At 43.6% G+C, this 26,840-nt stretch overlaps 1 protein-coding gene across 1 annotated transcript in view; it reads left to right on the top strand.

The window, feature by feature from the left end:
• Positions 1-26,840, top strand: part of myt1lb (myelin transcription factor 1-like, b) — a 70,455-nt gene that overhangs the window by 35,278 nt on the left and 8,337 nt on the right. The window contains exons 6-14 of the mRNA XM_047016135.1: positions 5,230-5,648; positions 10,955-12,064; positions 14,717-14,851; positions 17,485-17,575; positions 18,822-18,929; positions 19,873-20,096; positions 20,292-20,572; positions 24,082-24,297; positions 25,704-25,825. Of these exons, the coding sequence (XP_046872091.1) occupies positions 5,230-5,648; positions 10,955-12,064; positions 14,717-14,851; positions 17,485-17,575; positions 18,822-18,929; positions 19,873-20,096; positions 20,292-20,572; positions 24,082-24,297; positions 25,704-25,825 (2,706 nt within the window). The remainder of the gene's footprint in view (positions 1-5,229; positions 5,649-10,954; positions 12,065-14,716; positions 14,852-17,484; positions 17,576-18,821; positions 18,930-19,872; positions 20,097-20,291; positions 20,573-24,081; positions 24,298-25,703; positions 25,826-26,840) is intronic.

Here is a 26,840-nt window from a genome sequence, read left to right as displayed (position 1 = left end):
GAAAGGAGAGACTCCTAACCTGGGTCATCCAGGAGTGAATTTAGCCCAGTGATGACAGATTGCTGCATTATGCCACCAGAATATCCAGACCTGATTAGGCAAGGTAACATTTATAGATGTTACAAGAAAACTCATGCAGATGGGATTATGTAATCCATCGATGGATGATGTGCATTACATGAAACATTATGGTTGCATGAAATCTAAATTCTCCTCTTCTCTTCTCCCTATATATTAACTATTTTCTGAACTCTGAAACTGTCAATTCAATGATTAGTAAAGGTTTCTCCCTTGGCAAAGGTTAAATATAATATAAGGTATATATTAAATACATTTATTACTATGATATATTATTATATGTGTGTATATATGCAGTTAGCATTCACCATTAGGATAGCTCCGTCATCCCTGTCCGTCTTATCACAGCCTATGGCAGGCCCCCTACCTCCCCACGGTCCCCTGCACGTTTGATTCTCCAGGCTGTCATCCAGGCTCTAATCACCAGGCCACAGACAGATCTCTAAGGACCTTCCCCTTCTTCAGTCTAAGGCGTGAAGAAGGGAGATGGGCTGGCAGGGGTGCACGAAAAGGCTGGCAGGGACTCACTGTTTGTTGGGGAGACCTAGAGGAAGCAGCAAGGGGGTTGGGGGGAGGGCGGGGGAAGCTCTATGTTTTGTGTTGCCTACAAGAGCTGGGGCACTACCTGTGAGAGAGGTCCTGGGTCTGGAGGATCTGAAATGAGGAGGCCTGTCCTAGGAGCATCAAGAAAAAACATCACAAACACAAAATAAGCTCTTCTTATATAGCCTAGGTGTCCCCAACCATGTTATATTGGTTGATTGTAAATGTGTAAAATCTTGAAATTGTAGTTGTTTCTGTGCCTTGAACTAGGGGACATGACCGTCTGCACATCCAAGGGACTGGTAGACTGACTTCCATATGGCAGCTTTAGTTTTCTTTCTTGTCAGTTATGTGAGATGTGTGCCTGGGTGTTAGCCCTAAGAGTGAGTAATGAAATTAACATATGTTGAGTGTTCAAAAAGAGGAAAACAGGTCTACATTGAATGAGATTGTGTTTGATTTACTTCCTTTGGGCTATGTTTGTTTTTCTTGATTCTGGAGTCCATTATGAGCTAGCATACTCTCATTCAACCATTTAATGATGTACAAATCCTTGTGTGGAAGTATTAACTTGACTGAGATGAGACTGAACAAATAGACACAAGTAATAAAATATACATACTCTGGTAGGCCCTGCCTACCTGGCACCCCTTAAGTCAAGCCCCAACCACAAAAAAATAGTGTGTGACACTTTACGTGCTACTAGTACACAAATTGTAATTTAAAGCAGTTATGGACGGTTGCTGCACTGACATCAGGGGCTGTGTAGGCTTCATATTCTAGCATCGACGTGCTCCCTTAAAGGCTCCAGAGGCCCCTTCTCCAGGAAACACCCAAATTGCAGTGAGCCTCCTCCTGCACCAACACTCATCCTTTGTTCTCCCTTGAAATAATCTCTCTCTCTCATTCTCTCTCTCTCTCTCTCTCTCTCTCTCTCTCTCTCTCTCTCACTCTCTCGCTCTTTCTCTCCATTTCCCACTCTCCCTTTCTCTCCCTCTCCCTGTCTCTTCATCTTTGGAAATCCTTGTTTTCCTCTGCTCATCTTCTTCTCTCTCAGCGTCTGTCTTTATGACGGGCACCCGCCCATCTACAAGAATGGCAAATCCCTTTTGGATTTCTTGGGGGGGAGGGGGAGGGGTATCACCATGGAGACGGTGCTGCGCCACACGTGCCTATAGATCCTGCTGGATGGGAGCACAGCGAGAGGTGCACCGCCAGCACCTCCACTGTAAAAAGAGAGAGAGAAAGCGGGAGCCTTATAGAGAGGGTGGGGGTGGACAGGGGGGCTGAACCTAGAGAAGGAATGGGTGAGAGGACAAGCGAGGGCAAGTGGCTTGGGAGCAGACAGAGAGGAAGAGAGAGCGAGGGAAACAGCGAGAGAGAGTAAGAGCTTTGGGAGAGAAAATGTGGCGGGGTGGTGGGGGGGCCGAATTAAGCAGGAGGCAGCCATCTCTGTGTCAGGCAGACAAATAGCGTATGATGCTAATGACTGGCTAAAGCTTTAGCCCCCGCTGTGAACAACCGTTAATATGACTGCTAATGAACCCGACGTAGATACCGCTGTCATATCCCCAACCCTCCCTCAACTGTCGAACAACATTAGCCACATAGGGAGCTTCTCTTCATACCTCTGTAAGCTTTCTTACCAGGCTGCAACACTCCCCAAACGGCTTCTCCTCAACATTCACAGAATGCTATTTCAGCACGAGCTGACCACTTGTTCCCCTTTAATTGAAGGCTTTCGATTGAGGATCCTTGTTATTTCGAGGATGCCCACTCCATAGAAATATCAAGTGGCCTTTTTGTGATACAAGGGGCTGTTTTTGTATGATTGCTACCTCTCATGAGGCACATATTTCTCTGAGGAGACCAGGAAAGTAAATGAGCTGAAAGACTTTACAGCCGCTTGGGCAGTTTTTATTTCTTGTCATCTTGTTCTACACACAATGCCTGCAGTATTAGTTTTATTTAAATGAAGTTTAATTAACTGTGGAATTTTGATTGCAGGCCACACTGAGCTATGTAGAGGCGTTAGCTGTACTACACAGCACCAAGGTCATGTGACAAAGCCGGGAACTTCCTGTGGTGCTTAGTCACCATCAAGCTTCAGGGCTTCAGGGTATGGACGAGCAAATCAACATCAAACTCACAACTGACACAACTCAGGTGACAGGATGTCACAGGGTTCTTTCATCCCATGTTTATATATTTTGATGCCACATTAATAAACAAATAGGTTTTTGCATATTATGCACATACAGTTTTTAGGGTTTATGAGAGTTTGAAAGTTGAACCACTTGCAACGAATATAACAGCGGTGTAACGCTTCGCTATTTGCTATTGTACATCAAGAGGTGCTGCAAAAAGGTTTTGGTACTTTGTCACAGAACTGACAGAGTACTAAAGACCAACTCATTGTTGTAGACCACTCAATCGGAGATTGAGGAAGGAATGGAGGTGTAGAGTGAAGGTTCCATTTTGACAGTGCCCAAACTCCTCTTTATCTTACTTTCTCCTTTCCCACCTATGCCTCAGGTCCACCAACCTCCCCTATCACCCACCCTCCTCCCTGATCACCCACCCTCCTCCCCGATCACCCACCTGCCAGCCTGCTGAACATAACTATAACTTGCTGGGATCAGCCTCTGATTTATTTTGAGGTGTTCTGGAACAAGGTCCCCCAGATGAGTGACATTTTAATGTGCTTTTGAGATGTTTGGTCACAAGCACTATTGATCACGGAGTTCTAGTGAACACCCCAACCAGCCCCCCTTCCAACCCCCAGATCCCCACCCAGGAGACAGGGCCTGCTGTCAGGCAGGGAATGAGTTTCCGTGTGTGGGGGTTTAGATTAATGAAATGAGGCCCCTAGTTCTTGGTGCTGGGCTCAGCCTATTAAGTAATCCCTTGGTCTGGTGAGATTGAGACTGCCAGTCAGGTCTGCTGGCCTGTCTCTGACCAACTGACTGATTGAAGGGTGGACGCCTGGGAGATTTTAGGGGGTGTGGGCATGTGTATGTGTGGAGGATATTTTGTGTTGAGTGGAGAGAGGGAGTGTGGTTTAGAATAGAGATTGTGTGTATGTGTGGGGAAGAGGGAAATGGAGAATGTAAGAGGACAGAAAGTGTATTAGGTATTTGCTGGGAGGGACAAAACAGAGAGGTCAAGTGGTTTTGTCATTTGCTGTTATTTAAAATAAAATATTTGTATTAAAACATTTGTTTTTCTTTCTCATAAACCGCCATGATCATATCCTCAGGGGGCAGTCATATTTCTAAGTATGTCTCTGAGGCAATACACCTACACCAACAGTGATTGCTGCTTAATTCTTCTTAATCTTTAAAGATAATATGACTTAAAGGTCATGTATTTATTCATGTTAGCACATACTCCAGGCACAGAGAGGGAGGGTAAACATTTGGAGATTGTAAAATAGGAATCTTGGATATTTCACAGATGAATGGTAAGCGTACCAAAGTCTGTTTGACTTGCTTTCACAATAATATGGACAAGGGATTTTGCCTGGTACCCAACTTACGCTTGCACATAATTTATTTAGCCCTGTGTGGGTGTATTTGACAGCAGAATTGGGCTTACACACACCTGTCATACTAACACACACACTCCCCCACACAGACACAGTTCAATACCAGATCCAGACTCCCCAAGGTTTGATGAGTGAAATGAATTAAGCCTCTGTGATCAATAACCCGAGCGAATACACAGATTATCAGATTTGAATCTGTCCCTCTAGTGTCAAGGGGGATACATTTAAACCCTGTGCCCTCTGCAAATTTCAATTCATACCACAGTTTATGTTCTTCTCTAAAAGTCACATTCTACAGTTACATAGTATCTCTTAGTTAACAGTTCATATAGAGATATCAAAGGTCATATCAGTTCTTAATAATGTATTAACTTCTACAATAAGTTAACAGATGTCATTATCATTTTTGGCCATTGTTTTTATTTAGGTATGAGTTTCACTCTACCTTCCATCATGTATTGTACCTCATTGGCTAATGAAAATTGCTGAAATAAATTTTTCTGGAACTCGTCGGTATTAAAGTTTCCGAAAATGAATACAGTACAATGTAAAAATTCTTAAAGTACACATTACTAATACATTGTTTGGACTAGATTATATAAAAACATTGAAATAGTAGTATATTTTAAAAGCCATGGCTTAATGTAGTGTTTCAGTGTTTAATATCCATGAAGATAGCAATTATCAGGGCATTGAAAGTAACTTTAACTGAAGACTTTTCTAATTAAAGCCGGAGTATCTATGAAAAACATGGTCTCTTAAATTGGCAAGCAGTTTTTGGAAGCTGTTTGCTTTTTTAGGTAAACGTTACTCCAAGTTTTTTTCAGTGTATGTCATACATTTCTTTATCGTAAAATCATAAGCATAATCAAGGTTTTATTTGCTTTGAAATAAACACTGAAATGTACTATCCTTAAAGTGTTCCACTGGCCTTTAACTGTTTTATAGATGTATGACTTCGGCAAGTATTCTAGAATGGGAAAGTCAGGTGAGACAAAGAGTTAACTGCTAATACCTGGCAGCTAACAACTAATTGCTCCTATCTTGTCTGTACCCTGCAGTGTGTATGGTTGCCCCCTGGCTAAGAAAAGGAAAATACTGGACAGACAGACCCTCGAGTCTACACCCAAGAGGAAGAACTTCATAGCCCACATGGAGAACTCTACTATGGAGGAGTGCTACGAGTCTGACGGTAACGAGGACATGGACGATAGGGCGGAGCTGGAGGTGGAAGATGAGGTGGAAGAGGGAGACGTGGCTGAGGAGGAGGAGGAGGAGGAAGAGGAGGAGGGCTACTCTGAGGACAATGGGGAGCACATGGAGCCGGAAGACGGGGAGGTGGAGGGGGAAGAGGATGTGGAACTGGAGCAAGAGGAAGAGGAGGGAGTTATGGACGGGATTAATGAAGGGGAAGTCGAGGACGAGGAAGAAGAAGAGGTGGAGTATGAAGAGGAGGACGATGAGCAGAGCCAAGATCAAGGTGACCATTTCTTTGTTGCACTAATTGCAAATTTCCTCCCCAGGATTGAATTTATCACCAGTTCAGTGGACCTCAAATAGTTGGTAGTTGAATTTGGTAGAGCTTACAATACTTGGTTGTAGCCTGCATTCACCAGACCTGTTCTGCAAATTCCTGTTAATCTGAAAACTCTCATTTAATTTTCAATTTCAAAGGGGCATTTTCAATGGGTGCTGACCAAAATGCCTCTGGACGGAATTTGATAGATACAAACAATTTATTATTATTATTTATATTCAAGAAAGAGTTTAATAAAAAATTATGAAAAGCAGCAGCTAACATCTTTTCTTGTCGAGGGTTGTCAAAGTCCAGGAGGTCATCACCTGTCGCAATATAGAAGAAGTTGGCAACAATATATTCACACAGTTGAGTCCAGCTCTCACCTTAGACACAGTATGCTAGAACTTCCTCCTTGAGTGTTCTCAGGTCTTTTAAGTCCATTTCCTTCCCAATCAGCTGATTGTCAGCAGCTGCGGCCCTTGACCGCTGACTGGGAGGCCGTCTATGATGCGCCCCTTTGTCTGTCTGTGGTGCAGTCTGTGGTGCTGAAGGTCTGCTCGTGGGTTGTAACAAGTGATTATTTTAAACCCACCCCATATTAGATCAATGGATGTGATTGGTCTGGTATAGTCAACAGGTATAGTGTTCTTGTCTTATGCTGAGCCTACCACTTTAGCCTCCTCGTTGGTTGTCTGTTTTCTTTCAATGTGATACAGAAAATGCAAGACTATTTTATAGCACTGCATAGCACAAAGCCCACCACTAACATTTTCATCCCGTTTTGTCAACAAAAACAAAACATATGCCTACATTTTCTCATAGTTTTTATTACCAAAGATCTATTTTCTGCTCGCCAGCGTCTTGTCTTAATCATGAAAAAGTGATTTAGTCAGTTTTCGTTGAAGTAAAATGTTATGAAATAAAATGAACACATCTGCCTGACTGTCCGATGACAGAGCAACATTGTTCTGAGACTGGCACAAGTGTGAAAGGAAACAGTACAGAATAGTATCAACAAATCCAAGTACCCACAAAGTTAGCTAATTGAAGTAAGCCAAACATGTAATTTGGATTTTATTTGGGAACATAGTCTAGCATTATACAATTTCCATAAATCTTTCCATTCCAGGTAAAGTTAGCATTAGGCAATTAATGCTAGCTAGAGCTAACTAACTCTGCTAGCTAATGCTAACCAACTAATTTAGCATGGAAACTTGTTTCAGCTAAAGTACACATGTGGGGTAATGAGGTGGGGTAATGAAGCCCAAGAGAGCTATTGTTGTTGGGGGCCAGCCACAAATTGTGGAATACAGAGCCATGGACAGGAGAAGTGAAAGAGACGAACAAGGACTAGACACAAGATATGGAGGAGGTCCTTGTTCAACCACAGAAGCTAAAGATGCCAGTCAAACATTCCCCAATACAGTGTTCATTTTAGGACATCCTCAGATCTCAGACTCAAGTGTCAGACTCAAACGAAAAGGCGTCAAGTCTCAGACCAAAAGTCGTCAGACTCAGGCGAAACGGCTTGTTACTTGTTTAGTCCAGGGTTACTCAAATACATTTGAGTTCATTGTATTACACTTTAAAACAGCCTGTTACCCTTTTAATGCACAGCTGTCGACCTGTATTGTATGCAGCAAGGAACATTCTTGGAATGATAGATTTTAAAAAGGCAGACTTTATATATACATTAAAAAAAATTAACATTTTAGATTTTTGAACTTCGATGACTTATACACCTCTCTGCTTGTCCACCCCTCCCCACCCCCATCCCCTTCTCACAGACTCTATAAAGACAAGTTGGGTTCATTTATCCACTTCAACATATCTTTCCCCCTCCTATTCCTTCTTAGACTGTATCTCCTCATTGTCCTCAGAATAAAAAAATAAGAACAAAAAGTAGATGAAGACCAAGCAGTACATGAAACATACTGATTCACAAAGCACAGGCATTGATTATCTTTGTGATCAGATGATCTCTTACAATAAAGTTTTCCATTACTGTGAAAAAGAAATAGTTATCCATTACTGTGAAATAGACTGGTTATGTTAGATATAGCTTCAGAGGCAGGTAAGAAAGGACACTACTTGCTGTGCTGATTCCCTGTGCATCATCTTTCCATGCTGGTAATGACAGCAATTGCTAGCCTTAAAGGCAGATTGGAAAGAAGCTAGGGTTATCTGCCAGTATTACCTATAGGGTGCCAAATCAACAATGCATGCCTGACAATAAATGCTGACAATTATGTATTTATTTATTTTTTTGACAAGTGACGACAGTGGATGTTGTCATCCGTCACTACAAGAATGCCCTGAGGAGATTCAGTAAGTTTGTAACCATGAAAACAGCCTTTATCAAGATGATCTTCCAGTTTGCGGAGCGCTGATGGAGTGCTATAACAAAGGGGATAGTTGAAACGATCATAGCAAAGAAAAAAAGTGAAAGACTCCTCCCAATAATGTATAAGTAACACTTTACTTGGAAGGACCTTGTTGTTTTCCCCCAGCGTACAAAATGTACATGCTAAGACAGTCAGAACCCTCTGTTTGAGGAATCTAAATGGTCATTGTTTTTTTTTTGTATTTTGTTTTTCATGTTAAAATGTATTGCCAATAAAAATAATGAAAGCATCAGCATGTCTTCTATTATTAAGGTATTTAAAATCATTTGATTGTGAAGTAAAACGTAATTACATTTTAATGAGTTGTCGAACTTGTATCACTGTAATTGTAGGCAAGGTACATATTGATGATACAGGTATAATGGTCTCATGACATCCAATGTCAAAACCAAATGGACTGCATTTATATAACCCTTGTCTACCTTAGCAGCACTCAAAGCACTCTCATTGACCTATTCAATCACACACCAACCATCAGGAGCAACTTGGGTGGGGGTGGTGGTTTCAGTGTCTGGCTCAAGAACACTTTGATACATGGCCAAGAAGAGTCAGGGATTGAACCACCAACCTTGTGATTAGTGTTTACCCTCTACCCCCTGAGCCACGACCGCCCCGTATAACATTGTCATGTTAGTCTTATGCACACTTCTTCAAATACTGTATAAAAACTGAATGTATGCATCGCTGTATCAAATGTTGGATAGAGAAATATAATTCGGAATCTGCAAATAGTTATAAAATGGCAATAGTTTGTGAATAGAACAGGTATAAAACTATAGTATGGACGTTTTTTGGACTATTTATTCAAACAGAAATGCATTTTGCAATGTGCAAATTGGTCATGCAATTTGCCAACAACGGTCCAACTGTCATAGATAATGACTTCACTCTAGGTTGAACAGATGGACATTATCTGAGGCAGAAAACAACTTATCAATTAAGAAAAACTGAATCGGCTTGGCTAAAGTCAAGTGGGATTGCAAGTGGGGAACAATCACTAGGCCAGCAGTCTGCTAGGCCATTCAGGTCTTGTCTCTCCCATGGAGAAGTGGAGAGCATGATGGTCTATGTTGCAAATGACTTTAGGTCCTTGTTTGAACCGCCCATTTTAATCAATATTTTGTTGAAAATGCTTTTCTGTCCCTCCAGTGTGTTGTGGAGGGGGTGGTTGATGTTGTCCATGATGGACAGACAAATATGCATCTTTGCAAAATGTAAGCCTTTGCCTAGATTCATGAACTTCATTGTGTTAGATTTGTATTTGACTCCTTCCATCCATTTTGTGTTGATACTCGTACCATGGCTGTACTACCTTCTGACAACAGTAAAAAAATGTTTACCTCTTACTCTTTATCTCTGAATCTCCCTCTCTTTAGCACTTTTAATTTCTGAAGTAATAGGCCTTAAGATAAGTCTTTAGATTATCAGTCCCAGTGCATTCCACAAAGACAGTGCTATAGGGCTATAGGCAGATTCCAATCTTTCTAAATGTAATAGAGGTGGCATTGTTATGACTTCCGTGTTCCTCAATGCCATGCACATTGCTACATCACTAATCCAAAGGCAATTCAGAGCAGTGCATCTCTCGTTTCCCCTTCTTCAATCTGTTTCGCTTCCCTATCCCTTTTGTGTACATTCATTGCTCTTCAAATTGCTTTCCTGAACCATGTTTCCAACCATCAAAAATTTATCTGCGGTGCTGTATGGTTGCTGTCGGAGGGATTCAAAATGTGTGCTTGGCCATTCATGACTGGGGGTTACTTCTTGGTCCACGGTCAACACCCAAAACTCTTGATTTTGCTACTCTCATTCGATTAGATGAATGTGTGTGTGTGTGTCCTGCCTGCTTGTCTGCCCACTTGTCTGCCTTGTGTGCCCATTTGTGTGTCTAATATCGAGGTTACTGTTAAATAGCTGTATTGTATTACTGCTGTACATATGTACAGTATGGCCACATGTACATGAACTCATACCTATTTGAGCGTCACTTTTTTGATAATCTGGGTATGTGTGTGTGGCGTGTCAAGGAGTCTTTCAACCAGTGATAATCAGTACTACATCACGGCAGATTATACCTCAGTAGGGTTTTGTCAGGTGATTTTCTCGCTCCTTCTAAAAATCTAAGTCACATGTATTATTGCAATGCAGGCATATGGGTTATTCTCTGCTGGGGTGTAGTGGCAAATGTGACACCCACATGCTCTGTATGTATGAGGCAAAAATGTGAGAGGGGCAGTTGGAGTATCTCCAGAGAGTGGGTGCTTGAAATTACTGACAGAAGAGGTTCACTAACCTTTTGCTGCCTGTCAGAATCAATTAAGCATTTAAAATCATTCTAAAGAGTCTGTTGATTTGGAAAAGAAACATGCACAAAAATGGTGATGATGAGCAGCAGGAGCAATTTTATTTGGTGAATGTAATGGCACATTTTACAATTAAAATAGACCTGAGAGACAGCTAATATCTAGTCAAATAGGTTGCTTCCTATTCAAGGGTATTCCTGCTATCCTACACTTAAAGATCTTTTTGGAATCTATTTAATTTCTCTGTCCAGGATTGCTCACACTCTTCTTGCTTGATTGCAGTTACTAACCAAATATACCAATGTAGTTGTAGAGGTTGTGTTAAGATTCTTGAGATTAACTTCCTTTTGCAAGTTTCTCAAACCACAATATTTGACTTCCTTTGTTGATTCACTATTCAGTGCACAAGCTGCAGTTAAGACTCTTAAAGTATATTATTAAGGGATGCAAAGGGTTTCTTATCCAATTTAAACGAGACAAGCCCAGAAATCTGATAGAGTCAAAAAGAATGGCAGAAATGAAATTACAAAGCCTTTTGTTCTTTTTTTCCCCCTGACAGAGGACGATAAGATGAGCAACGGCAGTGATGAAGGTGACAGCAGAGGTAGTGGCCATCCCATATCTGGGCACCAGACACTAACAGGGGAGAAGGACGACAACAATAACGAGGAGTACGAGAACTATGACGAACTGGTGGCCAAGTCGCTGCTGAACCTGGGAAAGATTGCAGAGGACGCTGCCTACCGTGCTATGACAGAGTCAGAGATGAACAGCAATTCCTCCAACAGCGCCGCGGAGGAAGAAGAGGAGGACGAGGACGAGGAGGAAGAGGAAGGCGACGGGAGGGCCTCGCGGAAAGGTGAGCTCACTCTCGATGTGGACAGTGATGTGGTAAGGGAGACCGTGGACTCGCTCAAACTATTGGCGCAAGGCCACGGAGCAGTAATCTCAGACAACCTGGACGACCAACGTTACGAGGATGGTATGGCTGAGAGCGGCAGAGTTAACGGTAATGACTGTGCCCGTAACGGTGGGATGGGACAGAACGGGGGTAATGGCAAGGGCTCCAGTTACGGACAGCTCGTTGACGAAAGCGACGAGGAGGTTTGCCTGAGCAGTCTGGAGTGTCTTCGAAACCAGTGCTTTGACCTGGCACGCAAACTGAGCGAGACAAAGCCCGCGGATCGCTCCGGGGCTCCCCAGCTGAACCACCTGGGAGGCGGGGAAGGCCAGCAGCATGGACACCACCAGAGCTATGGAGACTTCCAGCAGAGCCATGAGGAAAGGCGGACGCTGGAGAGGAACTACTCGGACATGGTCAACCTGATGAAACTGGAGGAGCAGCTGAGCCCGCGCTCGAAGGCCTTCTCCAGCTGTTCCCACGACGACCGCTACCACATCCACGACCACGACGAGGACACCACCTCGGTGACGTCCGACCGCTCAGAGGAGGTGTTCGACATGACCAAGGGCAACCTTTCCCTGCTGGAGAAAGCCATAGCGCTGGAGTCAGAGCGTGCCAAGGCCATGCGGGACAAGATGGCCGCCGAGGCGGCGAGAAGAGATGGGGTGAGGTATCACCACGACCAACATGGGTCACGGCATGGATATGGCGAGGAGAGAAAAGCACGGTTTCTCGATGGTTTGAAGAAGCCTTACTACCACAAAGGTAAGCACAACCCTTTAGACACACATAAACTCATCTCATGCAACAGCTGACAACAAGTCAGTGACAAGCGACTCGATGCAGGTGAAATATACGTTGTTTTGATCAGGTCTTGGCTTTCCATATCCCCTCTGTGGGGAGACAGACAGCCGTCTTGCATGCTGGGAAACCTTGCTATGACCCCGGGACAAGCTTTTTCAACCAATTTGGAAATTCACATCTCTGCAGTGGCAGGGGCAGCAGCAGCAGCTTATGTTGTTAAAATGGGCCAGCATGGCAACATCTGAGGGTAGGCTTGTCAGGCATAAGTAATGGCAATCTGCACGGCAAGTTTGGACTGGAAATCTCATCCCTGCCTGTGGAGCCTAGGCTAAAGCTGCCTATTTTTAAACTCACAGAGGGACTCTGGAAAGGGATGTCTACCAAATAGTGGCCCAGTGTCTTTGGAATGGAACCATACAGTAATGGATGGCTTCAAAAAAGGTTGTGGTGGGGTCTTTGTTTCGGGATTGTGCATTTTATATGCAGCCGAATGTAGGGCAAATGGACATTTGTTCTGGTCATTATATTCCTAGACATACGTAAACAAGCACATTTAGGAAAATGTATTGTGTTATGTTAGTATTTACATTAGAAAATACACCAAGAAACCAGTTTGAGCTACTGGCCATTTATCAGAATGTTGACTGAGAGGTCACCAAAGTAACATTTGCAATAGTCTACTCTACTTATAGTCCTTCATTTACTTTCTATCTATGAGTCACACCAAGTCTATTACTGTCACCGTTCTCTATAAGATAAGCATTGTACAGACACTCTAGGTAGATGTCAGATAAAAGCAACAAATACGGACATTCAATAATCACAGCAGGTTCATTTGACACCTAGAAGGCTACACAGAAGCTAATTCAACAAGCACTCCATGGTTCCCCTGTATCTCACTAATGTCAGTATAATGAGAAGATACAAGGCAGTCGCAGCACAATAACATCTCCCCCCCCCAGGCCAGATAGTGGCTGACACTCGTTGACCGGGGTTCTTGTCTGTGATTATTTTTTTTAAGTGAGGAAGTGGATGTTTTTAGAGGGAGAGCCTTGCAGCCTGAGCAGAGCATGAGTGGATATTGAACAGTATCAGAATGACCGATAACGGACGACAAGCCCACTGACTGCACATTAATTATCTGGAGATGGTATGGTAAAGGCGGCCATTTGCTATGCAAAGCGTGGCCTGTCTTCAGCCACAATCGATATCCTCGACTTTCTAATATGCATTCCACATGGCTACCCCAGTCTCTGTGCCACGAGGCTGCAATAGCCAAAGGTGAAGGTCCCGGTGTGTGTTTGTGTGTGTGTGTGTGTGTGTATGAAGATAATGTGACTGTATCTTCTTATTGGAAACAATGGTACATGAAGCTTAGGGCACAGATTTAATCATGGTCTTTTATTACTTTACCCTCCTTGTCAGTGTGAAAATTCAGCCCAGAACTTTATAAATATTTCCTGCAGAGCCAGTCACATAGTGCCAACACCATGTGCATCGTCATGACATCCACAGAGAGAGGTCATGTATGACAGGAGAGTGAGGTCCTCATTCTGTTGTAATGAAGTATCAGTTGTATCTCTCCCTCCTGCTCACTATTATCCCCCTCTCTTTGTTCTTCTCTTATTCCCCCCTCTTTTTTACTGTCCTCTTCCTTCTTTACCTCCCTTGGTTCAGCTTTATTTCAGTTCTCCAGTTCGGTTGAGGTAGAGCGACTAGGTTACAGCAGCCTTTAAAACTTTAATTTGCGGTCTGTCTTTCTCGTGGCCCCGTCTGAGAGCATCTCTCTCTCTCTCTCTCTCTCTCTCTCTCTCTCTCTCTCTCTCTCTCTCTCTCTCTCTCTCTCTCTCTCTCTCTCTCTCTCTCTCTCTCTCTCTCTCTCTGTCTCTCTTATTCTCTACTTATGCGCCACCTGATATGACTTTGAAACCCCGCACAAACAGTATCCCATCTATGCTAATAGATCATTCCACGGTAATAACTATCTGTAGAGATACCAAGGTAAACATATCATGAATCCAATTCTGTTAACCTTCTAGAAGTGTCTTGAACCAGACAGAAAGGTAGTGTTTTCCATGACTATCCATTTCTCAGTCGAGGTCTCAGTTGGCATGGGATGGCATAGATGGTTATGGGTTGTAATAGTATCTGATCGGGATTTGAGTAAAATGCATAACGAAGTTGAGTAATGGAAAGAAAATCCTGTCCTGTGTTTATGCATGTGTGTGTGTGTCCTTCCAGATCCACACTAAACATGATAGAATGTATCTATCTATACCATTGACTCTCAATTGTTTGTGAGGTTATCCAGTCAGTTAAACAAAATGCATTGAGGGTGTCTTGTGAGTCAGTGAAGTATCCTGTTAATCCTTGATGTGTGGACAGTAATTGATTGAGAAACTTCACATCACTTCACAGGTAACATCTGCTGCTGCTTCATACAGCTTCATCCACGTCAAACAAGACTTAAAGTACAAGCTGTCAATTATTATGCCACTATCATATCTCTCCCTAAGTTATATTTTCCTGAACCACTTTAAACTATATTTGTGTGTGTGTGTGTGTGTGTATGTGTGTGTGTGTGTATATGTGTCCACGCACTGACCTTTACAGATTCTTCACGCTCGGAGAAGAAGGACAGCAGGTGCCCCACGCCAGGCTGTGATGGCACGGGTCATGTGACAGGCTTGTACCCTCACCACCGCAGTCTCTCCGGGTGCCCTCATAAAGACAGAGTACCACCTGAAAGTAAGCATGGCCGAGGACACATACAGACCTTCCAGTCGTGGAGCCTATTTACTTGCCTTGCACCTTTGATTTGTGTTGCCATAGAGGGGACTTGCATGAGCCCACAGTCTGGATGGTGTTTGCTGTGATTGTGCCTTTGTGCTCATTGTGGCTGCTGTGCTTTTGTCAGGACAGGGCTATAGCTGTGCTCCCAGTGGGACTTTTGGCATGGGGTCATAGGTTTGTGTGTGCCTCTCTGTACCTGATTGTCTCCCTACAGTCTCATTTGATTAGGGGGAAACTTGGGGCTCGGTTCAATACATGAAGGTTAAGACAATCGATTGATTATCCATGAGCTTTCTGTAAGTAAATTACTCATGGACAATGACATGGGGCTGGCTTTGACAAACTGAACCATAGACCTATTATTAAGTAGACTAAGCTCTATCGGGGCCTTTGCTCCATGCTGAGTAACTGGTGATCGTGCTTGAACTTAACGCATTCAAGTGGCTGGCAAGGGTAGGCCAATTAGGCTTCAGTAACCATTGTTGTTCTACATTGTTGATTGTCGAATTTAACTGGACTAAAGACATTTTTTTAAATTGTCATAACTTTCCTTATGTACCCCTACATATTTAGTATATTCAATGACACAAGTTATCTTTTAGCTATCTTTTAAAACAATATCTTTGTATTTGGCTACTTGAAAAAAGCTTTTTTTCTAGGCTGCTCTCTCCGCATTGTAAACAATTGAAAAACGCCTGAAGATACTTTTTTCAGAGCGCTCCTCCTTTTTTGTGCGACCGATAGTTTTTCGTTAACCAACAGTTAGAACACCAAGTTATGATCTGTCATGGCCCAGACAGCAATCAAAATAGAAGAGGGCTTTGATAATGGCAGCACACAATTTGTCAGCACAAGAGATAAGCTTATCAAATACCCAACCATCAAACTCCCTTACCTCTCACTGATATGGATACACTGTACAAATGTACTCCTACACGTTTGGGATCTCAACACCAGGTTTTGATTCCTCTTTTAGTTTTTAAATGTTTTTTAAATGTTTTTTTAAATGTTTTTTTAAATGTTTTTTTAAATGTTTTTTTAAAAGTTTTTTTAAATGTTTTTTTAAATGTTTTTTTAAATGTTTTTTTAAATGTTTTTTTAAATGTTTTGTATTCCTCTTCTATGTTTATCATGTCCAAGTTTTTGAAACGTTACATTTTAGAATCAGCACTATGTTTCATGACAAAACTACATTCACATTTAGGTAAAGGATGTCATGAACACCATCACGCACATACACATCTATCTCCCCTATCTTGGTTTTACCATTGAAAGGACTAGGTTTGGACAGCATGATATGTCCACAGGTTTCTGGTAAAAACAAAGTATAGATGGACACCAGGTTGATCCTAGTTTTTGTGTGGTCAGTAGCCCTATCCCTGCAGAGAGAGAAAGCCCTGGCTCTCTCTTTCCAACATGAGGTAGGGGCGTGATGTCACACATCACTCGAGCCTACAGGGCTGGCTCACAGCAATAGGAAAAGCCCAACCAGATGAACACATTTTGTCTTGCTGAGTGGCCAATGTTTTATTAATGTAAGGTATTCATTTAATTCCACAAAGTGTGGTCTAGACTGTATATATGATAAATTAATATTAAATTAGGTCTGGAATTCATTATGCCTTGTGATGTTTGCTCAATGTACCTCTTTTAGTCTAATTTCAAATAATGAATCGCTATCTCTACAGAGGATGTTAGTTTTTGACGTTCCATGAAGAACTAGCTCTGTACCCCAAGAACCTGAGTTTAGTGGGTAAGGGATTTTCCAAGTGTACAGTGAACCAGAGCAAATTCAATGACAGAAATGTGTCCAGTCCCTTTTAGAAACGGTCAGGTAAAGCTGTGATATACATTATGCAGGATCTCTTAGGTACGCTCAGGTGACAGGCGTTGTCCAATTACCTCTACTGAGATCTAATTAGTCTGTCTGGGAGTGAAGATGACAAGGGTCAGAGTTCAACAGAGTGATAACGATGAAGCCTACTGCCAGGAGTTTGTCCCTCATGAAGGGCATTATAGACAAGCCGTCCACAAATCCCCCCTCCCTCCCTTTCAATTGGGTCCTCCTAGAAAAATATTTCATCCTTAATATAATTGGTAGGTGGCCGAAGGGGCTTGCCAAGACGGAGATGGTTTTAATGATCAACTGTTTTGAAGGCGGCAGTTCTATTGCCAGAGCTGTTCTTTCCGTCTGGCATGATCGATTGTATCCAGGCATTTACGATGCACGCTTGTTCATGGTTGACTTTTCGGTTCTTTTGCATGCTCCCTGCTGCTTCCCCTTCCTCTACCCTTTTGTTCTACAAGTCTGAAATGACTTCCTTTTCTTCACAATCTCCAATCCTGAGGACTGATTCCGAAACAACTACACAAGGAATAATGACTCAAATCAGTACCTTTACTGAGTACTGTACCTTTAAGACAAGTGTTTTTCTGGGTGAAGGAAGGAGGTCAGTTCACATTGTAGGGGCATAGTCCTATTTGTGCTAATAATCAAACTGCCTTGTCACTAATGGTATTCAGGTCTGATTGTGGGGCTCCTAACCCCCCTCCCCCTGTCTCTTGCTATCTCCTGTCTGTCTGTCAAGTTCTTGCTATGTATGAGAATGTTCTTAAGTGTCCTACGCCCGGCTGCACGGGACGCGGCCATGTCAATAGCAACAGGAACTCTCATAGAAGGTGAGTGTTTTAGTGGCCATTTTGGAAACATCTGCAATGCATCCCCCCCTTTTTCTTTTAGTTCACTGGTTTTTGGTTCGATTGAATGGCTGGTGTCCTATGGTACTTCTGTCTCTTTTTCTGGTCACATGTGTTTTTTTGTTTTTGTTTTGTTTTTAATATGAATGTACTTTTGGAAGGATTGATGTGATTGATGTTTTATGTTTTAAAGTCAACTCCATTCGATGCATCATCTATATGCACCATGGCATCGAAAAAAACCCCACACCAATGTCAAAGATGCAAATCAAGTTGAAGTGCAATACTCCTTAAATACACCCCTTCAAAAATGTTCAAAAGAGCCAACAAGCGGCTGGCTTGGTGAGTGGAACTAAAATAGCAGTTCTAAAGCCTTTGCTGTCAGACAGAGAGAGAGTGAGGTGACAGTGAGAGAGAAGTGTCGCCCACAGCAGATGCTCTGGGAGCCGGGGCGTAGCGGCAGCCATTAGCACCTCTCTGCCTCTCAGCCGGAGGGGGAAGAGCAAGGCTACCGACCTGGGAAGACAGCAGCATCTCCATGCTGTGCCCTAGTCACACTCGCTACACAGATCGAGGTGCACCCTCTTGTCTGAGAGACGCACACACACACACGTGCCGAGATGGCACATGCTCACGAGGACCTGTTTGCTTTCGCACACACATGCACGCATGCAACACAAGCACACACCCTCCCGCTGACAGGTACTTAGACCTTGTGAACAGACTTCACACTCCACCTGCTCTGTCTTCCGGCCGGTGTCGAAGAAACTCCACCGAGACCTGACCCTTGCAACATTTGGGCAAATTAGGATTTGGAAAATTGCTAGGAAGTACGAAATGAATTAGAAAATAGCAATGTGTTAGTTAGGGTTTTTAAATGTTGCTGTTTAGCACTATCTCAAACCATTACTGTGGAACAAGATGTTCCTCGATAATAGATTACATTTTTATCTTAGAAGGGGTGCATATGTACTTTGTCCATGTGTTGGTGTCTTTTCTGTAGCCATTCATCTACAAATAAGCAAGCTGTTGCCAATTGTACTGTTATTAAAAGATATAGAGATATATATAAAGAAATATATGATCAAAGGGACTTTGCTAATATATGCTGAAATCTTCAAGAAAAGGGCATTCAGACAGACAGACAGTTAAACAGACAGACCATCCATCAATCCTGTTGTCTGTACAATGACCAACCCACTAAGCCTTCTTTCAACTGTCCCTCCAGTTTGTCAGGGTGTCCCATCGCTGCAGCAGAGAAGCTGGTCAAAGCACAGGAGAAACATCAGGGTTGTGATGGCTCCAAGTCCAACCAGGCCTCTGACCGTGTACTAAGGTACTGTTCACTAGTGTTCACCAGTCAGTCCAGAAGTCATCTTTACTACTGTCAGGACCTATTAGACTGATTCAATATTGATTTGATTCAATGTACAAGATGGCTAGTGTGTCCCATTTGTCTTGTACTGTAACGTAGACTATCTGATTTAACCTTAGTCTTTCTTGAATCTACTTTAGGGATACTCTTTAAGTAACGTTGATAGCGTTTGATAGTGTTAGCATGTGGATTTCCATTTTTTTTTGTAGCATTAGGGTGTTGCTGTGTTTGTTTGGTTTGTTGTCTATTGATCTACTGGAAATAGTTTGGATGAGCAGTATACACATTGCTGTATCCATCCATATCCAATAAAAAGAAATTAGACTAATTCATCATGGTCAATATGCAATCATTTGCACAAACAGTTCCCCAATTATTATTATTATAACGCAACTATGTGGATGTCACAGGAACATGAAACATTTTTCTAATCAAACTGCAATAAAAATTTAGTATATTGCATTCCATTCATATGTAAGAAATTAATAATGAGTAATTTGATCAAAAATACATACATAAATCTACTACATTTATCATGAGCTACATATGAGTTTGGAACAGTTTTTAACTTGTAATGACGATTCCTAAAAAGGCTAACCAATTGTAAAGGTATATGCTGTCTGTAAATGAAGCAATCTGACATGTCTCTACGTTACTGTAGTCCCATATTCCACAGATTACGTATTTTTTTCATCTGAAAGAAATCCTCTGAAAGTTGACTTTTGCTCTGGGCAATGCCCTTCCTACTTTCTCTCTCTCCCTCTTGTGCTCCATCTTCCTCTACCCCACCCCCTGCCTTTACCCTACCCCCTGCCTCTACCCCACCCCCTGCCTCTCTATCCTTCCCCTGAGCGATGTTCAGTGCCTCTGTCCAACCTCCACCCCCTCGTGGTTTATTTTCCAGGCCTATGTGCTTTGTAAAACAGCTGGAGATCCCACAGTACGGTTTCAAGAACAACGTCTCCACCAGCACGCCCCGCTCCAACCTGGCCAAGGAGCTGGAGAAGTACTCCAAGACCAGCTTTGACTACAGCGCCTTTGAAAACCACCACCACAACAACGTCTTCGGCAAACGGGCCATTGCACCCAAGGTCCATTGCCGGGACACGTCTCCTAAAGGATATGACGGTATGGTTCTTCCTTTGAGGATGTATAGAATGAAGAAAACACCACGATGTCTGCCATACTTCCTGTCAAATGACATGAGGATGGTAACTGAAATCCCCCAAATGAGGACTTTGATCGAACGCTAGATAATGAGTTCCTCAAAGCCCCGCCGTGAATCCAAATGGCCGTAACTCTTTTTATTCATACATCCCGCAGCCAAGCGCTACTGCAAGAATTCCAGCTCTGCTAGCAGCACACCCAGCACCTACGCCCCGAGCAGCAGCAGCAGTAGCCTGAGCTGTGGAGGAGGAGGAGGAGGAGGAGGTGGAGGAGGTGGAGGCAGCAGCGCCAGCAGCACCTGCAGCAAGAGCAGCTTTGACTACACCCACGACATGGAGGCTGCCCACATGGCCGCCACCGCCATCCTCAACCTGTCCACGCGTTGCCGGGAGATGCCCCACGGGCTGGGGGGGAAGGCCCAGGACCTGTGCTCACGGGTAGGCATGTCCTCCTTGAATGTCTAGGTTATCTCTGGATTTCTGTAGACGATTTGTTCCAGATGGCATTGGTGTGGTGTTCTCCAAGTTGGGTATGGTTGGGCGTGGAGTGGAGAGTTACTTCACATTCAAAGGATACTTTAGGTTGAGGGGCTCATGTTTTTTATTTTAACAACAGGTTAAAACCTGCCATTCGTTAGATTTACTTGGGTTTTCTACTTGACCACAGTCAAAACAACAACCAAATCCTCTCAAGTATCTCCCTCTGCATGTCGCCTGTCACATTGCCTAATGTGCTCAGTGATGAGTGAGAATGATAGCATCTCTTTGGCTTCTTCGTTAAAAAGATATTGGCAACTGCATTTACTTAAGTACACCCAAGCTCAGCAACAACATTCTTCCCCCCTCGGCGATCAGATACGGAGCACGACAGGACGGGGGAGGCATCGTTGACACCGTGTGAGCCCAATATGTCATTTAAGGGAGATAAGGTGGCAGTATTATCAACGCGCAGACACCAACGCAGTAAATGTGCGGGGTGGGAGGGAGAAAGTGAGGCAGGGAGAGCGGGAGAGGGAGACAGGAACCATAGTGGAGGGCTAATGGATTCTTGGCACTAATGTTGATGGTCTGGAGGAAGAATGGCTGGAGAAAGAAAAGGCAAGAAAAGAGAGGAGAAGAGCGAAAGAAACAAGAGAGAGGAAAAGATGGGAACGGAGAACGGAGAGCGGCGATGCAAAAGGAGAGGAGAAATACACAGATATAAACATAAACGAAGGGGGGGGGTGTACGCAACAAAGTGCAGAGGACTGGAATGGAGAAAATGGGGATAAATAGCCCAAAGCAGTTCAGGACTTCCCCTCTTTAAATCCATTTGTCATTCAGGCGTCTCTCTGTCTGTCCATCTGCTCCGGCCCAGACAGGCAGGGTGCTCCCAGGCTGAGGTAGAGAGGAGGCAGACGGGCCATATCAAAGTGATTTATCATCCCTCTTTCATCGAAACACCAGAACCTTCGTCATTGTGCCATTCCTCCCCTCGCCACGTTTGTGTGGCTCTGTCCGGCTTGTCAACATATCTTTTGTTGCCTCCCCTCACAGCTGTGTCGTTTGGTTTGCAGGCAGGCAGTCAGACAGACCTAAAGAGAGAGAGGCAGAGATTGGGCACGGGAGAGCGAGAGACAGAACGAGACAGTCGTGGGTCTGGTTTTATTTTGAGAGACTAAGTGAGACGTGAGGAATAATGGATGGATATAGCCCTCGCAGCCCTCGTGCTGTGCCCTGGCCACTTCCTCCCAGTGTTGCCATAGTAACAGGTCAGGGGTCACCCCTGGGTCAGATGCAGAGTTGGTGGGTGAGAAGTGGAGGGAGAGGGTGCATGCTACAACTTAACTTATTTGATGTGATGGGGTTGGTCATATGCAGAGGATTGCATCATACTCTTAACATGGAGGGGTAGTCAGTCCTCCTTACACAGTGATGTATACACACACACACACACACATGTATATATATATATATATTTACATGTATTTAAAATGCAGAATGTACTGCATAATTTGTCATGCAAGTACTTAAGCAGGCTCAGTGTGTACATTTGTACTCTTTCCATCTCTACCTCACTTCTCGGACTCAAAAGGGATTGCTATCTCTTTGCATCGTCCTCCATCCCTCGTTCCCTCTCTCCCTGCAATCTCTCTGTTCGTCCTCCCTCCCTTGCCCCCACCCGTTTTCCTTTCAGCTTCTGGCCTAGCCTCAAAGGTTGTCATTAAAGGAGGAGGAAAGCAGCTTAGCGACAAAACCACATGAAGAAGGGCATATAAGTGTATGGCCCAGTGTGCCAGTGTCCAAGCCAGCGGGGAATGGACTGAGATCCTGATGTGCTTTACCCTGGCATTGCCTAGCACCACGGTCATGCCAGATGAGCCAGTTACATTTCACTGAGTGACCGCCAGCGAGGGGACAGGGATGGGGACAAGAGGGGTCTGTGTGTGTGTGTGTGTGTGTGTGTGTGTGTGTGTGTGTGTGTGTGTGTGTGTGTGTGTGTGTGTGTGTGTGTGTGTGTGTGTGTGTGTGTGTGTGTGCGTGCGTGCGTGTGTGTGTGTGTGTGTGTGTGTGTGTGTGAAAGTGAAAGGAGGGGCTTGGACAGTCTACTCTTAAACAATGCAACGTGAAATCATTTGCATCAATTGTTGTTGCTGTTGTTGGAGACACCTGTGTAGACTATTTTCGAAATTCCACCCAAAATAACACTGTGTTGCCGGTTTGTCTTTCTTGCTTGTTTCTTTCTTGCTTATCTCCTCCAGTTCACAAACAACAGATGTGCTCAAGTGGCCAGTTAATAATGTCTCATATCAGAAGGTGCCTGAAAATGAATATATTGCCAAAAAAGTTTAGTCAGTAGATACAAATACAAAACACAGTCGATGACCACGTTTGCAATGTTGGTCGGTGCTTCTTCAGATCCCATCATCATTTGGTTTAAAGCCCTAAATCCAGCCCCCTCTTCTTCCGTGAGTCAATCTGCATCATGGATAAACGTGGTCCTGTACCATGGTCCGGTGGGGGCAGCACAGGAGGAACGTCCGGTCTTCAGGGACAGTTGTCGGTGGAATCAGCATTAGAAAAGTCTTTCCTTTACCCGCTAGAGGAGGATAAGGTGGAGCATGGAGTAGAAAGGAAAAAGGTGGAGAAGAAGAGAAGAGGTGAGGGTTAGGGATGTTAAAAAGGTGCAAGGGTAGGGCAACTAAACAGACACCTTGTACATACATGCACACAATCCACCATTATCAAAAACCTTGCCCTCAAGGGTACATCCTTCAGCAAATTTGCGCCTGATGCTTATCAAGCTAATATAACAAAAATCATGAAAGCCAAATATTTTTAAGGGAAGAATCATGTTTGAGTATTCAAGCTGAATCCCCTGATTGAGTCCGGATGTGTCCTAGCACACAGGATTCACTCTATTTTTGGTTGACTGGCGGTGGCAGCCCAACACACACTCTGCCCCTGCAGCTGCCCATCATTGCCCTCTCGTCAACCTCTAACCCTCACCCCTCAGTCCCTACCGATGTCCGTTCAAATCAGCCTCACACACACCCACACAAGCACATACACAACAAACCCACACATAGATCAACACATAAATATGCGCAAAGTCTCTCTCTCTCACTGTCACACATACACATACACTACCTAACACACACAAGCCTCAGCGTGTGTGGGCACTCTGGGGCACTACTGGATTTAGAGATGAGGAAAAAATTGAAAGTGAAATAGGGTGAGAGCCATTCAATCTCCTGAATTATTCAGACAACACTCATTCAGGGTCGTGAAAACCTGCACTGATTGAACTCACCCTTTGCCACAGACAACAAGGTCTTTCCTGCTGGGGGGAAAGTCTCAAGTCTATCCAGTTTATCATTCTGTAGACCCAATCAGTATCAAATAAAGTTCCCTCTCTTCTCCCCATTCTTCATTCCTCTCACGTCCATCCCCAACCCTCCCTCCAGAACCCGGACCTAGACGTGGATGAGAACGGAACGTTGGACCTGAGTATGAATAAGCGCCAGGGGGCTGTGGGGTCGGTATTGACCCCTCTAGAACCTATGTCTCCGCAGAGACAGGCCATGATGGGGTCACGCTGCTACGGCTTAGGGGATACAGACTGCTGGGATCTGCCTGTGGACTACACCAAGATCAAGTGCATCGACGAGGATGACAAAGAGGTACCGACAGTACTTCTAAACAGGGGTTGGCAGTAGGGATGAGAAGGAGAAGGGTGGTGCTGTGAAAGATGATTGGTGGGTATGAAAATGATGGTAGTGGTGGGTATGGGGATGGTGGAGGTGATGGTAGTGATGACAACACTGATGGTGTTGATGAAGATAATCATATGGGAAATGCAGCATTTAATCTCCACTTAACTGTATAATGACAGTAGATTCTACAGTACTATCCAAAGACTAGACTGGACCTGTGGTGTTGCCTTTGAGATTTGTACTTAAGTCCAGACTGCCTTCCTTATCTGACTTGCAGGTGAATTTGGAATTATTGGAAGTGGGAGCTCAAGGAAAATGAGAGCCTATTTGTATGTTAACGTGAGCCAGCCTTTTGAAGCCAAAATATCTGCCTTCGTTTTTTGGATCATGCTCCTTGCATGCTGCGTCTCTGTTTTTACCTCTGCTTCTCACCAACATGAATTATGCAAAACAGCACCTTGGGAGGGGATCTAAATTGCTCATCTCATCAAATAACAGCTGGATATCAATGCTGATGGTGTTTGTTTATGTTTTTGCTTGTCTGTCTTGTCTGTCTTGTCTGTCATTGTGCAACGCCTGTGACCTAACCTGATGCTGCAGTTGATATCCAGCATGGGCTGTTTCTATAGGGGCCTTTACTGTACGTACAGGCGGGAAACCACAGCACCCCGACAGGCTGCTTGCACTGCAGACAAAGCACCCCCCGACCAGACAAGGTTGCATGATGTACAACCTTACCACAGTTCCATCTGGTGGGCAATAGGTGTAACTGCAACACGAAGCTGCACCAACTGCCAAATTCAGATTCCATTGTGTAGAGCACAGCAACAGAGACAAGTGGGTGGGTCTTCATGCAAGAGAGAAAAGCAGGGAGAGATACAGATCCCCACGACGACTGCTTTTACTGAACATATTTTACTTAAATATAAATTATTTCCTGAAACCTTCACAGACTTTGTGAGGTTCTCTAAATGTCTTCGTATGAAGGAGATGCCATTCCTGGTCTTGGCACCTCAGGACTATGTACAGGCCACTGCCACACTCTATTAACCTCCAGTGTTCAGCTGCTAGCTTCTTTCAAGCTGCCTGTGCTTGTTACCCCCAGTATATTTTATGGTATAAATTTCAGGACATCTTTGCTGCCAAAACCACCGGCTTTGATGGTTTGATATCCTTTGCAAATACTTGACCGATCTCTTTCTTCAGCGCTCCTCTTTTTCTCCTCCTTTTTTGTTTGTTCTTCTCTCCAATTGTTCCCCCTCCGTCTTATTGATCTTTGATTGTTATACATTGATTGCTATTCTTTTTTTCTCCTGTCTCTCTCTCTCTCTCGCTCTCTCCCTCGCTCTCTCTCCTTTTCCCCTCTCCCCTAGCCTGATGACCTGGACCCCTTCCATGACCTCCTGGATGATCGGCAGTACTCCAGTGACGTCACTATGTCCAGCTCCAAGTCCAAGTACACTCACTGCAAGGAGAGCAAGAAGGAATTGATAACGTAAGCCTGCAGCAGGAGGCCATGTACTGTACTGTATTCTCATTCCATCCGCTGCCCCTCCATGTGTGCTTCTCTTCTCCTTTTTGGCAATTTCGCTTTTTATCCGTTTGTTTGTTCCTGTTTGTTTTCCTCGCTGGGGCTTTGGTTCAGACAATCCCACCCACGCACCTTTTCTTGGCACTATCAGTGATGCTGGATACTACATTCACATCATAATATTCCAGCAGCCTCTCGTCATCTTGTCAGGTCTTGGGTGAGATTTAGTTAGCTACTGGCCATTTTGTGATTTGTTATTTTGATCCCACATCATCATAAAACATCATTAGCTTCTTTATGTTGCAGTTGCTAACTAAGGTGTCTCACAAACAAAAACAAAATCACCACAGAAAGTGAAGCTAAACTGGAAACAATTAAATCACTTAATACATTTTAACCTGATTTATTCTGGTTTCGGGTTTTTATTCAAATCGATCTGTTTTCTGGGAACAGATGTCCAACACCTGGGTGTGATGGAAGTGGTCACGTGATCACAAATTACACGTCACGTAGAATGTGTGACTTTCCTTTTGTCTTTTGATGGATCTTCACATTCTCTCCAAGTTATTGTTTTCAGTTTACCTCGACTATCTACAATCAATCAAGTCAATCTACAGTATACACCCTAAGAGTATAGAGTATGTCTTTAGTGTTAACCCTTTCAGTATGGGCCCCAGTGCATTTTCACACTTATAACACTGTTATTTTTATGCAAAAATGTGTTTTATGCAATTATTCCTGAAAACTTCTGAAAAATAATACAAAAACATTCACAGAAAAAAGTATAAAAAAATGGTGGTAAGTTGTTCATGTAAAGCAAAGGACCTTTATCTTATTATAAATAATTCTTCAGAGGGTTCATTCATTTGATTAGACATTTACATACACTTTTTTTTATCAGCTCCCCTGCACTTGCATCATGGCTTTAAAGCATTTCCAGTCAAAGTGTGTCTAAGGATTGTGTATATTGTTGTATTGT

Source organism: Hypomesus transpacificus, chromosome 3 (genome assembly GCF_021917145.1).
Source record: "Hypomesus transpacificus isolate Combined female chromosome 3, fHypTra1, whole genome shotgun sequence".
In the NCBI taxonomy this organism is placed as follows: Eukaryota; Metazoa; Chordata; class Actinopteri; order Osmeriformes; family Osmeridae; genus Hypomesus; species Hypomesus transpacificus.
Note: the sequence above shows the minus strand (reverse complement) of the source record. Positions and strands in the feature narration are given on the sequence as shown.